This window comes from Physeter macrocephalus, chromosome 2 (assembly GCF_002837175.3).
Source record: "Physeter macrocephalus isolate SW-GA chromosome 2, ASM283717v5, whole genome shotgun sequence".
Lineage (NCBI taxonomy): Eukaryota > Metazoa > Chordata > Mammalia > Artiodactyla > Physeteridae > Physeter > Physeter macrocephalus.
Window position 1 is genome coordinate 23,101,203 of NC_041215.1, and position 15,193 is coordinate 23,116,395.

General features: G+C 62.3%; 2 protein-coding genes across 2 annotated transcripts; one reads left to right on the forward strand and one right to left on the reverse strand.

The window, feature by feature from the left end:
* The first annotated feature begins 2,202 nt into the window (after positions 1 to 2,202).
* TMEM259 (transmembrane protein 259) lies at positions 2,203 to 6,381 on the forward strand. The gene is made up of 11 exons (XM_055079119.1): positions 2,203 to 2,214; positions 2,382 to 2,870; positions 3,460 to 3,559; positions 3,672 to 3,782; positions 4,068 to 4,190; positions 4,270 to 4,370; positions 4,451 to 4,508; positions 4,599 to 4,682; positions 4,773 to 4,905; positions 4,978 to 5,077; positions 5,192 to 6,381. Exons 1-11 carry the CDS (start codon positions 2,203 to 2,205, stop codon positions 5,723 to 5,725), a joined length of 1,845 nt encoding a protein of 614 aa, XP_054935094.1. The 3' UTR covers positions 5,726 to 6,381.
* Positions 6,382 to 6,495: 114 nt separating this feature from the next.
* Positions 6,496 to 15,193, reverse strand: GRIN3B (glutamate ionotropic receptor NMDA type subunit 3B; the record flags this gene model as incomplete). Its single annotated transcript, XM_028496705.1, is given in 11 exon segments — positions 6,496 to 6,919; positions 7,090 to 7,126; positions 7,129 to 7,147; positions 7,246 to 7,347; positions 7,350 to 7,415; positions 7,746 to 7,897; positions 8,000 to 8,075; positions 8,171 to 8,329; positions 13,377 to 13,805; positions 13,936 to 14,503; positions 14,958 to 15,193. Coding segments are annotated over 11 exon segments (2,268 nt in total), but the record flags the coding sequence as incomplete, so codon positions are not given.

Sequence of the window (15,193 nt, forward strand, 5' to 3'; positions counted from 1 at the left end):
GGCGCATGCAGAGGCACTGGAGCGGGCGGGATGGCGCAGCCGTGTGGCTGGTGAGTTGGAGCATGGGGGTCACAGGGTGCCAGAGGTTGGGGGGCTGGAGCACCCAGGGCCTGTGAGGTGGCCAGGCCAGCTGGCAGGCAGAGGGCAGGAAAGGCCCTGGACAAGACTCCTGAAATCCTGAGAGCGAGGTGGGTGGGGCTGCTGAGTGCACCCTGCCTTCCCCGCGTGGGTAGGGCTGCCCTGTGTGTCTGATGATAGGTCATAGGGGGAGGGAAGCCTGGGCAGCCAGCTCGTTCCACGGTGGGGAAACAAGTCCAGATCTGGGGCAGGCCTTGTCAAGGGGGTGAGAGAGTCCTGGCCCACCTCCGGGGACCCACGCACTCAGTCAAGGGCGATGGACCCCACCAGGGGTTTCAGGTCACAGATAAGGACAGTGATGGGGCAGACCCCGGTGAGGGCGCCAGGGTGACAGTGGGGGCATGGGGGCCACTCAGCGAGGTCATGGTGCCACCAGCCCCCCATCCGTTCAAGTGCCCCTGCTCTCAGGACCCAGCTGGCCCTGCCTGGTGTGTGTTCCAGGTTGAACTCCTGGCTCCACCCCTCCTGGCCGCGTGGCCTCTGTGCCTTGGTTTCCTCATCTGCAAACTGGGGGTGATGGCAGGCACGCGTGTGTCCGGGGGAAGTGCTCGGGCAGCCCCTGGCATCGGGCCACCCTGTGTGTCAGCGCTTTTTGTGATATCTCGGCACGTTGTACAGCGTTGTCCTTATGGCCCAGAGCAGACAATGTCCCAGACACGGCTCCTGCTGGACATCTGGGCCCAGAGAGCACGGCTGGGGCTGTGGGTCAGCTCTCTGACCTCACCCTGCTCTGCTGTGGGTCCCACACTGTCATGACTCCCGTCACCAGCTCCCAGCTCCCCAGACACAATGTTGGGGAGAGGTACTGGGGGTCCCGGGCGACGCTTGGCCTGTGGCCACGTCTCAGGGCCCTGGCACAGGCTGGCCTGTGGGAGGCTCTGCAGGCGTGGGGGCCTCAGCTGGCCTTCCCCACTGCCTTCCCAGCCCCTCCTCCCCAGGCAGGGTCCCAGCTCTGTTCTCAGCTCAGCATCTGTCTGCCGTGACCTGAACCCCAGGGGCTTGGGATGTGCAGTCTGTCTCTGCTTAAATCAGCAGTGCTCTGATTCCCGCCCCGTCAGGACAGGAGCGGGTGCTCTGCTCACCCAGCCCATGCCCAGTCTGCAGGGCAGGCTCCAGAGAGGAGGCCGGGCGGTCCACGGCAAGCGCTGGCACCACCCTATGGTGCTTATGGCAGGGCGTGGAGAGGACGAGGTGCTGGTGGCCCTGCCGGTGGCCGCGTGGCCACGGGCAGTTCACCACAGCCCTGAGCATCATCGTTGACAGAGGACAAGGAGCGGCTTCGTACTCTGGTTCCCCACGATCATTTGTACCACACAGGGAACTCACCTCGGGAGCGATGCCCTTGACACGGCGTCCAGGCCGGAAGGGTGACACTTGGCCAACCGGGACCCCGTGAGAAACACAGCGGTCAAACGGGGGCTCCTGGAGTGGGGGGGTTGGGGTGACGTCGAGCAGGGCCTCTCCTCGGCACTGTGGACATCGGGGCTGGGACCTTCTCTGTGGGGGGACGTTCTCTGTGGGGGGCCGTCCTGGGCCGTGGGGGGTGGGTGGCCGCGTGGCCACGGGCAGTTCACCACAGCCCTGAGCATCATCGTTGACAGAGGACAAGGAGCGGCTTCGTACTCTGGTTCCCCACGATCATTTGTACCACACAGGGAACTCACCTCGGGAGCGATGCCCTTGACACGGCGTCCAGGCCGGAAGGGTGACACTTGGCCAACCGGGACCCCGTGAGAAACACAGCGGTCAAACGGGGGCTCCTGGAGTGGGGGGGTTGGGGTGACGTCGAGCAGGGCCTCTCCTCGGCACTGTGGACATCGGGGCTGGGACCTTCTCTGTGGGGGGACGTTCTCTGTGGGGGGCCGTCCTGGGCGCTGTGGGGTGTGGAGCAGCCTCCCCGGCCCTACCCACTCGATGCCGGGAGCCCCCATTCGCGATGACCACAGACGTCCCAAGGTGTGGCCCTGTGTCAGGATCCCTCCAGTGAGCAGTTAGGGCTGTCTTGTCTTACTCTGGGGAAACCGTACCTCGGGACAGAGCGAGCCCTGTCATGGGGCCGTTGGCATGGCCAAGAGGGTCGGCTGTGTTCAGCGGCTCAGGCTGGCCCGGGAGAGGTGCAGAGGGTGCCCCGCCGGCGAGGGAGGCTGTTTTTAGCCGGTGAGGTCAGGAGTTTTCTCCTGGGGCAGCTGGGTGATGGCACCACGTGCTCTGCTTGGGCCCCTGTTGGGTGGGCCTGAGCCCAGCCTGGGTGGGGGTCCTGCAGGCGCCCGGAGGGCCTCGTCCTGGCTCACTCGGGCAGTCACAGGACCCAGGCTGCCCGGAGGGACTGGCGAGGCTTCCCTCCCCCGGGGAGCTCAGCCACGCTGTCTGCAGCCCAATATGCTGGGTGGGGTCCTCCAGGCTGGGCTGTGGGGTCTCAGGCAGCTTCCCTGCTGACTGCCCCCTGCCCCCAGGCCCTGTTCGTGCTCTTCGTCCTGGCCTACATCCACATCGTCTTCTCCCGCTCGCCCATCAACTGCCTGGAGCATGTGCGGGACAAGTGGCCGAGAGAGGGCATCCTGCGCGTGGAGGTGCAGCACAACTCGAGCCGCGCGCCCGTCTTCCTGCAGTTCTGCAATGGCGACGGCAGCTTCCCTGGGCTGGCTGTGGAGCCGGGAGGCCTGGAGCTGGAGGACGAGGACGAGGAGGAGGAGGAGCTAACCATGGAGATGTTTGGGAACAGCTCCATCAAGGTGAGCTGGCTGGGAGCGCCATGTAAATGCACAGAGGAACTGGTGACGCAGACTGTGCAGGACAGGCTGCTGGAAGCGTTCCTGACCTTCAGGGCCACAGGCCTTCCTGTCTGCTCCCGCTCCTGTGGCCTTGGGGCCGACTGGGACCCTGGGCTGTTTCCCAGCTGTCACTTGAAAGGGATTGGCCCAGTTCTGGGGGTGCCAAGGGCAGATACAGCCGGGAAGAAGGCTCTGGGCTGAGAGCTCTAAGGGGGCCCTGGGCATCCTGGTGATGCAGCGCCCCGTCAGCAGAGGCATGCCAGTGGACCCGGGCCCACAGCCCGCAGGGAGGGCCGTGCTTGGGCAGCCAGAGGCCAGGATCCTGTGGGCCAGGGATCGGTGTGGGTAGGGTATTGGTGCAGACCTCAGCAGGGGACTGCATCCCTCCCAGACCTCACCCGGAGACAGGCTCTCAGGGAGCTCAGTGTTGGGGATCGGGGCTCTGATGGGACAGGGGTACATCTGCTTCCAGTCAGTCGGTAAGGGAGAGGCCTCCAGGCCCGGCCCTTTGGCACCATGGGCCTGCTGACCCCTGCTTCCCTCTCTGCAGTTTGAGCTGGACATCGAGCCCAAGGTGTTCAAGCCTCCAGGAGGCCCCGAGGCCCTAAACGACAGCCAGGAGTTCCCTTTCCCTGAGACGCCCACAAAAGGTACTCGTTGCTCACTGGGGCTAAAGGGCAGTGCCCCCGGTGGGCTGCGGTCACCCCGCCCCTCCCAGGGGAGAGAGGCTCCGTCGGCTGACCAGGCACGCCCCACCCACAGCGTGGCCGCAGGACGAGTACATCGTGGAGTACGCGCTGGAGTACGGCTTCTTGCGGCTGTCGCAGGCCACGCGGCAGCGGCTCAGCATCCCCGTCATGGTGGTCACCCTGGGTGAGTGTCAGCTGCAGAATCGAGCTCCGGGTAAGGGGTCATCCAGGAGCACTGGCTTCCGGGGCCTGGGGGCCGCCCCTGCTCTCCAGCTGCGGGAAGCTTCCCGAGGCTTCATCCCTCGACCGTTCCTCTGGGGTTGTCACGCACATCACTGCTCGGGTCGGGGGCGGGCGGGGGCTCCTCCGCTCCCAGAAGTGGAGATCTGGCCTTCCCCGGGCCTCCGGCAGGACTGGGGCTGGTGGGGGCCTGGCCAGGTGCACACCCCTGTCACGGTCCTGCCCACAGACCCCACGCGGGACCAGTGCTTCGGGGACCGCTTCAGCCGCCTGCTGCTGGCTGAGTTCCTGGGCTACGACGACATTCTCATGTCCAGTGTGAAAGGGCTGGCAGAAAACGAGGAGAACAAGGGTGCGGGGCCCAGCCGGGTGAGCGGGGCCGGGGCGGGGCCGGGGTGGTCTGGGGCGCAGGCTCACTGCCTCCCGCGCAGGCTTCCTGCGGAACGTGGTGTCCGGGGAGCACTACCGCTTCGTGAGCATGTGGATGGCCCGCACGTCCTACCTGGCCGCCTTTGTCATCATGGTCATCTTCGTGAGTGCCGCGGGCGGGGCGGGGGCCGGAGGGCGTGGGGCGAGGCGGCGGCCCCAGGCCTCACGCTGCCCTGCTTGCAGACCCTAAGCGTGTCCATGCTGCTGCGCTACTCCCACCACCAGATATTCGTCTTCATTGGTGAGTTTCCCCACCGGCCACCTCCCCCGCCCCCCACCCCCCCGCCGGGCGCCTCACCCGGTCTGCCCGCCCGCCGCCCTCTGCCCGCAGTGGACCTGCTGCAGATGCTGGAGATGAACATGGCCATCGCCTTCCCTGCAGCGCCCCTGCTGACCGTCATCCTGGCCCTCGTGGGTGAGGACCCTGTGCCCCCACGCCCTGTCCCCTGCCCTGGCCCGTCACCGGCCCGCCCCCCCCAACCAGCAGTCTCCCATCTCCCCACAGGAATGGAGGCCATCATGTCTGAGTTCTTCAACGACACCACCACGGCCTTCTACATCATCCTCATCGTGTGGCTGGCCGACCAGTATGACGCCATTTGCTGCCACACCAACACCAGCAAGCGGCACTGGCTTCGGTGGGCACCGGGGTCCGTGTGGTCTAGGGTGGGGGCAGCCGGGTGGGCAGCGCCTCACTGTCCCCCTCGCAGGTTCTTCTACCTGTACCACTTCGCCTTCTACGCCTACCACTACCGCTTCAACGGGCAGTACAGCAGCCTGGCCCTCGTCACTTCTTGGCTCTTCATCCAGGTGAGGTGGGCTGCCCTTGGGACTGGTGACCCCAGGGTCCATCCAGCCTGTCGGGGGTTCTGCGGAGGCTGCGTTCTGGCTCGGGCCTTGCCTGACCCGGCGCCCGCCCCTCAGCATTCCATGATCTACTTCTTCCACCACTACGAGCTGCCCGCCATTCTGCAGCAGATCCGCGTCCAGGAGATGCTGCTGCAGACGCCCCCTCTGGGCCCTGGCGGCCCCACGGCCCTGCCGGACGACCTGAACAACAACGGAGGCGCCCCGGCTGCCACGCCCGACTCTACCGGCCAGCCCCCTGCCCTGGGCCCTGGCTTGCAGGGTGGTGGCGGAGGCCCTGGGCCCATGGCTGAGGCACCCAGCTCCCTGGTGGCCGCGGCGGCCTCAGTAGCTGCAGCAGCCAGTGGTGACCTGGGCTGGATGGCAGAGACGGCCGCTATCATCACAGACGCCTCCTTCTTGTCTGGCCTGAGCGCCTCTCTCCTGGACCGGCGGCCGGCCGGCGCTGCGGCGCTTCCTCGGGCCCCCCAGGACAGTGCCCCCACGAGCGACTCCCCAGGGTCTGACACAGCCCCTCAGACCGCCGGGGTGAGTGGGCCCAGCCTTGCGTCCACGGCTCCAGCGGATGCGCCCTCGGAGGTCGGCTCCTGAGCCCTGGGCAGCTGACTGCCTCTGTCCCTGGCCATCCAGGCCAGCTGGGTGTGACCTGGCTGGAGCCCTCCGGGGTCAGGGAGGCTGTCCCCAGTGGCTCTGGGACTGCCCAGCCTGCCTTAGGTGGTATCAGAGTCCATCAGGTTTGCTTGGAGGTGGGCTTCTCTCCCCCAGGGCATAGGGCATGGGGCCTGCCTATAGCCTGTCCCTGTCTATGGTGGGCCCCCTCAGCCAGCGAATTAAGACCGGCCGATGAGCCAGGGTGGGAGAAGGGATGGGGGCTCCATGGAAGGTTCTGCAAAGGGTTTGTGAAAGGTCCAGAGCGAGCTGTCCCGGGGCAAGATGGGCAAGCCTCTGAGCAAGGTGAAACGAGAGGGGCCGGCTCAGCTGGTGCTCCCTCGTGTGCAGTGCCTTTCCACCGCCACCCCACACGCCCAGGCTGGGGCCCCGGGAAGGCGAAGCTCGGGCCCAGGACGCGCCCAGGCACCAACATCGAAGGCAGCCACGGGGGGCGCCGGGGTCCCGCCCTGCTCGGGGTGAAGACTGCCGGTGGCCCAACCCAATTATGCCGTGAGGAATGCAGAAGAGGGCTCATTCCACTCTATTTAATTGCAGTGTACAAAATGGTGTTTGTATATAGAATAAACTGTTGACAGCGTCCAGCCAGCGTTTGTGTGTGTGTGGGGGGGGGGAGGGAGTGGGGTCGACCCCGTGGCCAGGCGGGGCCCCTCGGAGCCCCCGCTGCAGGTGGAGGAGGGCCTGGTCCCGCGTCACCGGGCGGCCACGGGTGCTTCCCGGGAGGCCTGGAGCCGGCTGTGCGGCCCGTCGCGGGCGCTGTCCCCGAGCTGGGCGAGGAGCTGCCCGCGCCGCACCAGCGCCTGGCGGAGCCTCTCGCGTGCGCCCGCGATGCGCTGCTCCAGCTGCTCTAGCCCCCCGGGGCGCGGGGCGCCCGGGAACAGCTCGGCGGGCGGGCGGCCGTTGGAGCAGAGCCAGACGGGCCCCCCCGCCCCCGGCGGCCCGGCCGCATCCGCATCCTCGTCTGGGGCATCCTCAACGGGAGCGGTGGCGGCGGCCACGGCCGGCTCCAGCAGGAAGTGCGCGCGACGCTCCCTCACCGAGGCCCAGTGCACCCGTGTCCAGCCCCCCGGGCCCGCGGGGGCGGCCAGAGTGTCCTGCCGCGGCTCCTCGGGACCCCTGGGGACGGATGGGGCTGGGCAGCCGCGTCCTACCCACAGTCCCACTCTGCCCTTTAGGGTCAGGGTCCCTGAGGAGGCCGTGGGTGGCGGGAGGTGTGGATCCATTGGTCGGCTGGAGGGCGGGGATGGGAGTTGCTGGGGTGGAGAGCGGCCCCCAGAGCCCCTTACCTCGGCTCCGGCTCCTCCTGCCCCTCGGGCGGCTCGTGTTGAGGGCGCGATGGATTCTCTAGGAGCCAAGACAGAAGTCGCGACGGGGTCGGGTCAGCGGCAGGCCACCCTGCACGCGCTCCCCCCTCCCTCCACCCCCCAGCCCCCGCTCCTCACCTGGCTCGTGTGCAGCCAGTACTGCAGCTTGTTGCCCCTTCGGATGCGCGGCAGCGCCAGGCGGTAGAAGACATGCTCCCCCAGCGAGCTGAGCAGAGCAGAGCACTGCCCAGGCCCAGGCAGAGCAGCACGAAGAGTCCCGAGAAGTGGTAGATGCCCATCTGGAGGGTCTGCGGTCAGGACGCAGGCACAAAACCCCTCCTGGTCATGGCAGACCCTTGGGGAGCCCTGGCCTTGGACGGGGGTGGGGGCAGAGGTTGGGCCAGAGAGAAGGGCCTGGGGCTGTGGGAGCCGGATTGGAAGGCTAGGGCTTCATTTTCAGAGGTGAGGTGTCATGGAAGGAAGGCCACTGGAACTGGGGTTTTGGAGGATGAATAGGGTGCAGAAAAGCAGGCAAACACACAGTCGGGAACGAGGAGGGGTTGGTCACCTTGGTGAAGGACCACACAGGCTCAGAGCCCCCCACGCCTACCCCTCCCTGCGTCCCGGGCCTGCCCTACCTCTGTAACGGCGAAGACACGCTTGCCACAAGGCACCATCTTGTACCACTTGTCGTGCAGCAGGTCGATGAAGCCGGAGGACTTGTAGCGGCTGATGAACTCGGACAGGTTGGAGGTGAGCGGCGAATTCCGGGGGAGTCCGATGCCAGAGCCTGGGGGAGGCCAGGCGTTGGGTTGGGACCGGGCTGGACGCAGACCCACAGGAGCTGTGCCCGCCTGGAGCCCGCAGATCACTGGTCCCGGGGGCCGCTCACCCTCGATGGCGGAAGTCTTGCCCACGGTCAGCAGTCTGCAGTCCACGTCGATGGACACCTCGTAGTCCAGGAGCGACTTGTCCACGATGAAGGCGTTGAGCCTGGGGGGGGGTCGCTTCTGCCCGGGAGGGGGACGGGGTGAGCAACCCCGCCCGCCTGGCCCCGCCCCGCGCGCCCCCCTTATGTCAGCATGGCGATGCCGTGGGGCGTGGTGGGCGCGCTGTGGCGCCGCACGTGTGCGTACATCTCCGGGAAGCTCTTCTTGATGTAGGCCTTGGCGCTGCTTTCCCACACGGTGCCGAAGCGGAAACCCTGGGACGGGTGGTGCAGCTGCGGGCCAGCGCCCGGTCAGCGCCTGGTGGGGGGGGGGCACTGATCCCAGCCCGGCTCTCCCCAACCCCCGTTCCGTCCGCCAGCCCGGAGCGCCCAGGCCCAGGGCTCTCAACCGGCTCACGTGGGCCACGTCATCTCTGGGGGGCCGTCCTTGGCTCCGTGGGGTGTGGAGCAGCATCCCTGGCCCCACCCCCTAGATGCCAGGAGCCCCCTGCCCTAGTCCGACAACCACAGATGTGCCAGGACATAGCCCCGTGTCCCCTGGGGGCAGGACCGTCCAGTTGAAAATGTTCTAAAACCTGCACGTCCATCTCCAGGCCCTTAACTCCACACTTCCGCCTCCGCCGCACCCGCTGCGTCTCTCCTTAGGGTCCCCCGGGAACCCCAAGCTCACTGCGTCCAAGACCCACTCCCGAGCCACCCCACACCTTCCCACCGCAGTTGCTCTCCCTCCTCTGCCCGCCTCTGCGTCTCTCATCTCCTCGTCCCGTCCACCTGCAGATCCTGTGGGCGCTGCCCTCCGGACACCCTGGACCTGCCCGGTGCTCGCCCCTCCGCAGCCCCTACCCAAGGCCCCCATCCCCCATTCCTCCTGCACCAGCGCTGCCCCCTCAGCCCTGGGCTCTCCGGCCCGCCCACTGTTTGTGCAACCTCCCTAAAGTAAAGCATGAGTGGCTGCTGAGGCCACCTGACCAGGGCCTCCCTGTTGGGGCTACAGCACTTCCGAAAAGCCAGACCTGAGGCAAGCAGGGCCATCTAGAACTTTCTGGGGAAGGAAATGCTCTACACCTGTGCTGTTCTCAAGTGGCTGCTGAGTGCTTTCAATTAAATCAATTTAAAAAGTAGCCACGGGACTTCCCTGGTGGTGCATTGGTTAAGAATCCACCTGCCAATGCAGGGGACACGGATTCGAGCCCACATGCCGGGGAGCAACTAAACCCATGCACCACAACTACTGAGCCCACGCGCCTAGAGCCTATGTTCCGCAACAAGAGAAGCCACCGCAATGAGAAGCCTGCACGCAGAAATGAAGACCCAATACAGCCAAAAAAAAATTATTTTAAAAAATTATTTTAAAAAAGTAGCCACATGTGGAGAGTGGCTGGCCCATGGGACAGCAAGCATCTAGGTCTCATTACTGGTTTAACAGAGGACGCTGGGGTGGGGGAGCAGCAGGGGACGAGAGCAGCTAGATCCAAACACTGGGAGATGCTGCAGGAGAAAAAACAACTTCTCCAACAAACACATCGCTAGTGAACAAAAAGATGGAGTGTCAAGATGGCCCCATGGGGCCTTCCCGGGACAGACCCCCACCCGGTCCTCTGCCTGCCTCTTGTCTGTGGAAAAACTTTAGTCTCCTAGGCCTTCCCCGAGTTCCAAAGAATAAATTTAATCAGAGAAGTGAGAAAATGCAGAAACAAAGGAAACAGTCAAACAAGATGAAATAATAATAACAGTTTAGCCATTAAAGTCAAGGACTTTTAATTCCTTCTCAAGGGCTGTAGATAATATTCTGAGCCAGTGAACTTCCCTGGCGGTCCAGTGGGTAAGACTCAGTGCTTCCACTGCAGGGGGCATGGGTTCAATCCCTGGTTGGGGAACTGAGATCCTGCATGCCATGCGGCATGGCAAAAAAGAAAAAAAAAATTGAGCCAGATCCTTTGAGCTCTTTTGCAGATACTGAAACCCCCACCAGGTGGAAGAAGTTAACTGCATGATGCCCACAAGCACGTAGACCCCAGACTGACTGGAACCAGAAGGCTGATGATGTTGACTCCCAATTAGTTCACCACCAACCGATCAGAACATCCAGGAGCTAATCACACACCCCACAACCCTCCTCCCTCACCCTGTCTTTAAAAACCTTTCCCCAATACTTAAATAAAAATTAAAAAACAAACAAACAAAAATAAACCTTTCCCTGAAAGCCATCCAGGAGTTCAGGCCTTTTTTTTTTTTTTTTTTTTGCTGTTTTTTGTGCTACGCGGGCCTCTCACCGTTGTGGCCTCTCCCGTTGCGGAGCACAGGCTCCGGACGTGCAGGCTCAGCGGCCATGGCTCACGGGCCCAGCCGCTCCGCGGCATTATAGTTGTAATAAATCCCTTTTCAAAAATTAGGACAAATTCATGAAATTGGACTGATCCCAGGAAATCCAGGCTATATGTTAAATATAGCCAAGCAGGTTGATTTAATCAGACTTGTTTGGGTGAAAAAACAGAGATTCATTCAAATTATTCATAAGTTTATCATAAGGTTACATGTGTGTGGGAACTCAGGGAAAGCTCTTCAGTTGGCCTTGGGAGGATCAAGAACTCTAGCAGAGTGGCACGGACATATATACCCTACCAAATGTAAAATAGATAGCTAGTGGGAAGCAGCTGCATAGCACAGGGAGATCAGCTCAGTGCTTTGTGCCCACCTAGATAGGGAGGGTGGGAGAGAGACGCATGAGGGAGGGGATATGGGGATATATGTATATATATAGCTGATTCACTTTGTTATAAAGCAGAAACTAACACACCATTGTAAAGCAATTATACTCCAATAAAGATGTTAAAAAAAAAAAAAAAGAACTCCAGCAGAATCTGGGCCACACAGAGACTGAAAGTGGAATTGTACAGTCATTTGGAATCCTGGGTGGTTCCAGGAATGTTGGCCTCAAGAGTGTATGGATCGTGACTGCTGTGTTCCATCGTTTTCATGACTCATGTCTTCTTCATGGCTGTTTTCCTCTTCCTGCAGCCTGATTTCCTCAACCTCTGGCCTTTATATTTTCTTGACTTCCTAGTTTCTGACTCTCATAACTTCACCTTGTTTATGATGCATCACGGTCTCACTGCTTTATTTCTGTCTCATGATCTTTTGTTTTCTGCTGCTAAGTGCTTTTTATTCTCCTGGCATTTCTCAGTTCAACTTTTAGAGAGAAAAAAAAATCTGCTTGGCCCAGGTCTTCTTTTATGACAGTCCATGCGTAATTGGTGCTGGACTGGGGACCTTTGTTTAGAAGTCCGGTTGTGGTCTAATCAACTTGGAGGGCTGGGTGGGTTTCATGTGACTCCATGTACACTGCCTAAGGCTTTCTTTTCTCCTGGGGTAATTGGCATGCCAGTTTCCCTTAGGAGAGAACCATAACTTCTTTGCTGAAGATATAACATTTTAAAAGTCTTATTTTGGGACTTCCCTGGTGGAGCAGTGGTTAAGAATCTGCCTGCCACTGCAGAGGACACGGGTTCGAGCCCTGGCCTGGAAAGATCCCACATGCCGCAGAGCAACTAAGCCCGTGTGCCACAACTACTGAGCCTGCACGCCACAACTACTGAAGTCGCGGACCTAGAGCCCGTGCTCCGCAACAAGAGAAGCCACCGCAATGAGAAGCCTACGCGCTGCAATGAAGAGTAGCCCCTGCTCGCGCAACTAGAGAAAGCCCGCGCGCAGCAACGAAGACCAAACGCAGCCAAAAATAAATAAATAAATATTAAAAAAAAAAAGTCATTTTGGTTCTGTACCACAGTCATGGTGAATGAAATAATGTTATTATACACCTGCCATATCCCAGTCATTTTCGTATAAACTAATCCATTCTTCCTGTTTCCTAGACTGATGGAGGAGGGATGGACATAATGTTGATCAAGTCTCCCCTACATGCCAAGAATTCTGCTAGATGTTCTGCATTCATTATTTAATTAAACGATGGCAATAACCCCATAAGATTGGTACTGTCCACGTTTTACGGATGGCGAAACTGAGACTCAGGGCGGCTAAGTAACTTGCCAGAAGCTGTAGAACTAGCAAGTACTTTTTTTTTTTTTTTGTGTGTGCTACGCGGGCCTCTCACCGTTGTGGCCTCTCCCGTTGCGGAGCACAGGCTCCGGACGCGCAGGCTCAGCGGCCATGGCTCACGGGCCCAGCCGCTCCGCGGCACGTGGGATCTTCCCGGACCGGGGCCCGAACCTGTGTCCCCTGCATCGGCAGGCGGACTCTCAACCGCTGCGCCACCAGGGAAGCCCCAGGAGTTCAGGTCTTAAGCACTAGCTGCGCAGACTCCTTGCTTGGCGTCTGCAATAAACACTGCACTTTCCTTCACCAGGACCCTGTGTCAGTAGATTGGCTTTACTGCCTGCAGGTGAGTGGACCCAAGTTTGGTTTGGTAACAAGGAGGTTTCTACCTTCCTCTTGGTCTGTACATTTTGGATCCAGATTCAAACAAACCGTGAAAAAAAAAAGACAACTGAGAAAAATGGCTGCCTGATGTTTAAGTTCCCAGAATACTCATGACAAAATGACAGGAGGCCTGGGATTTCCCTCATGGTAATCCAGCGGCTATGGCTGGTGCACAGACGAAACTGGTCAGGAGCTGACTTTGGAGCCGGGCAATGGGTTCATTCACCGTGGGCCTTGCTCCCTACTCCAGAATATTAAAATTTTTTCATTAAAAGAGAAAAATATGTAGGCTGGGGCATGCCCTGCTCTGCCCACAGCCCTCCAGGACTCCTGGTGAAAGTTCTGTCTAAATGGAGCTTCTGTGGAGGCCCAGGTCCTCCCACACGTGCAGGCCCTGCATGACTGCCCCATCCCCCTCCCTGCTCTCCCCTCCCCCCTCTCCCTCCTCTCCCCCTCACTCACTCCGCTCCAGCCACACACAGGCCTCCTTGCTGTTCCTCCAACCTGCCAAGCACAATCCTGTCCCAGGGCCTTTGCACAGGCTGCCTCCTCTGCTTACCATATTCCTCCCTGATATCTACATAAAAGTCCCTCACATATCACCTCTCCCAGAGGAATTGTTAACCCCCATTTGAGAAATTAACCCTCCCCAGTGCTCCCTGTGTCCCCACCCTGTCTAATTTTCCTCCCTGGAACTTCATCACCAATTCACACACCATCTCCTTTGTTTCTCTCTCTTGATTCTCACCAGCAGCCTCACCTGTTTTGTCCCAGCTGGGTTCAACATGAGTTTGCGGGAGCAGATGGCCGCCCTCTACTGGGTGGGGACTGGGGGCGGGGGTGACCTCCAGTCTCTGACCCCTGAAACCCCATGGCCACGCACCTTAGGGTCGTGGATCCCCGACAGCTCCTCAAAAGTCTTGTCCCCGACCATGACGGCGGCCAGGTTGGCCGTGTAGCTGGACAGCACGAGCAGGCAGAAGATGGCCCACAGGTTCACGAGGAGGCAGCCCGTGGGGCACTTGGGCGTCTTACCGGACACTGTGCGTCCAAAGAGGATGGCGTAGCAGAGGTTGAGGGCGGAGGAGTAGGAGAATACGGTGCCCCGGTTGCGGCCGCGGGGCGTGAGGCAGGAGGGGCTGCGCCACTCATAGAGGGTGAGGAAGAGCGCAGTCAGGTGCAGCGCGGTGAAGATGCCCAGCCACATGGACCAGTGCAGAGGCCACATGAAGGCGCCGATGGGCGACGCCGTGTCCCGCGCGCGCGCCATGACGCCCAGGCTGGTGGAGAAGGGGCTGGTGAAGTCCACCACCTGCGAGCAGGCTGAGTTGATGCTGAAGCTGGTGACGGCCATGTGCGCCCGGCCGGCGCGACGCCGTGTCCCGCGCGCGCGCCATGACGCCCAGGCTGGTGGAGAAGAAGGGGCTGGTGAAGTCCACCACCTGCGAGCAGGCTGAGTTGATGCTGAAGCTGGTGACGGCCATGTGCGCCCGGCCGGCCAGCAGGTCGCCCACCAGGCCGCTCCAGCGCCCGTCGCTCAGCGCGCCGTACTTGCTGTCGCCCACGGTGTACAGCTCGAAGTCGAAGGGCGCATCCTCCGCCAGGCGCTCCAGCAGGTCGATGCAGTAGCCGTAGCAGCACCTGCGCAGCGCGCGGGGCGCCGAGCCGTCGGCCAGCGCGGCGAAGAGCGCGCGCAGAGCGGCCGAGTCGTTTGTGCCGGGGGCCAGGCACAGCTGCCCCGCCGGGCACCGACCGTCCTCGTCCGGCTCGCGGGCGAACACGAACGGGTGCTCCACCAGCGTCACCACGCGCAGCTTGGGCCGCGCCCGGGCGCCCGGCGGGGGTGGGGGCCGCCCGTCCCGCCACCGGCCCAGCGTGGCCCAGGCCGGGGCGCCCCGCGGGTCCCGGCGGAGGCTCCACACGCGGAAGCGCCGGGAGATTTGCACCTGCGAGGAGCCGGTCACCCACAGCGGCCCCGTGTGGCCCCGGAAGGACGTGTTGGCCAGGAACCTGGTGGGGGTGGGCGGCATCAGGGCGGCGGAAGGATCCCTCCCCCGAGGTGAGACCTATCGCCCCGCCTCAGACACCCCGGGCCACGGGGGATGCTGCTGCACCCCCCACTCCAGATCCCCTTCCCAGCCGGGGTACCCACGCCCCAGGGGCCTGGGGCGACCGCCCAGCCCAAAGCCCAGTTGAGAGGCTCAGGTGGGGCCTTCTTGCTGCGGAGTGCTGCCCCCGCTCCAGGGCTCCCCGGGTCAGGCAGAGCCTCACCTATTCCTTTCCCTCCCTTCCTGCTTCTCCCAAAGCCACACACACGCACGCTCGCACGCACGCAGAATCTCCTTCTTGGGCTCTGCTTCCACCCAAGATGGAGACAGCGCCTGGCATACAGCAAATGCCCAATAATGTCGCCTCTCACGCCGCACCGGCAGACGCGGCTTCCTGCAGCAGGGTCCCCGCCCACCGTGCCAAGAGGCGGCCGGAGGACTAGGGACCGGGCAGCGGCAGGTCATTGCAGTTGACCGTGGTGGGGAGGACGGCACGCTCCGGCTGCACGCGGGCCGTGCTGCCCAGCGCGCGGGCCACTAGTTCTACCGCGTCGTGGATGGCGGCTTCCAGCGGGGGCCGAGCGACCTCGCCCAACGCCAGCAGCCCGGGCGGCAGGCCCTTGGTGGGGAGAGCCTCGGCGGGCAGCGGCGT

Bases quoted from the DNA above. Each gene is read 5' to 3' on its own strand.
- TMEM259 (XM_055079119.1), top strand. The intron at 4,371-4,450 runs GTGAGTGCCGCG...CCCTGCTTGCAG, and splicing joins TTGTCATCATGGTCATCTTC to ACCCTAAGCGTGTCCATGCT. The intron at 4,683-4,772 runs GTGAGGACCCTG...ATCTCCCCACAG, and splicing joins CGTCATCCTGGCCCTCGTGG to GAATGGAGGCCATCATGTCT.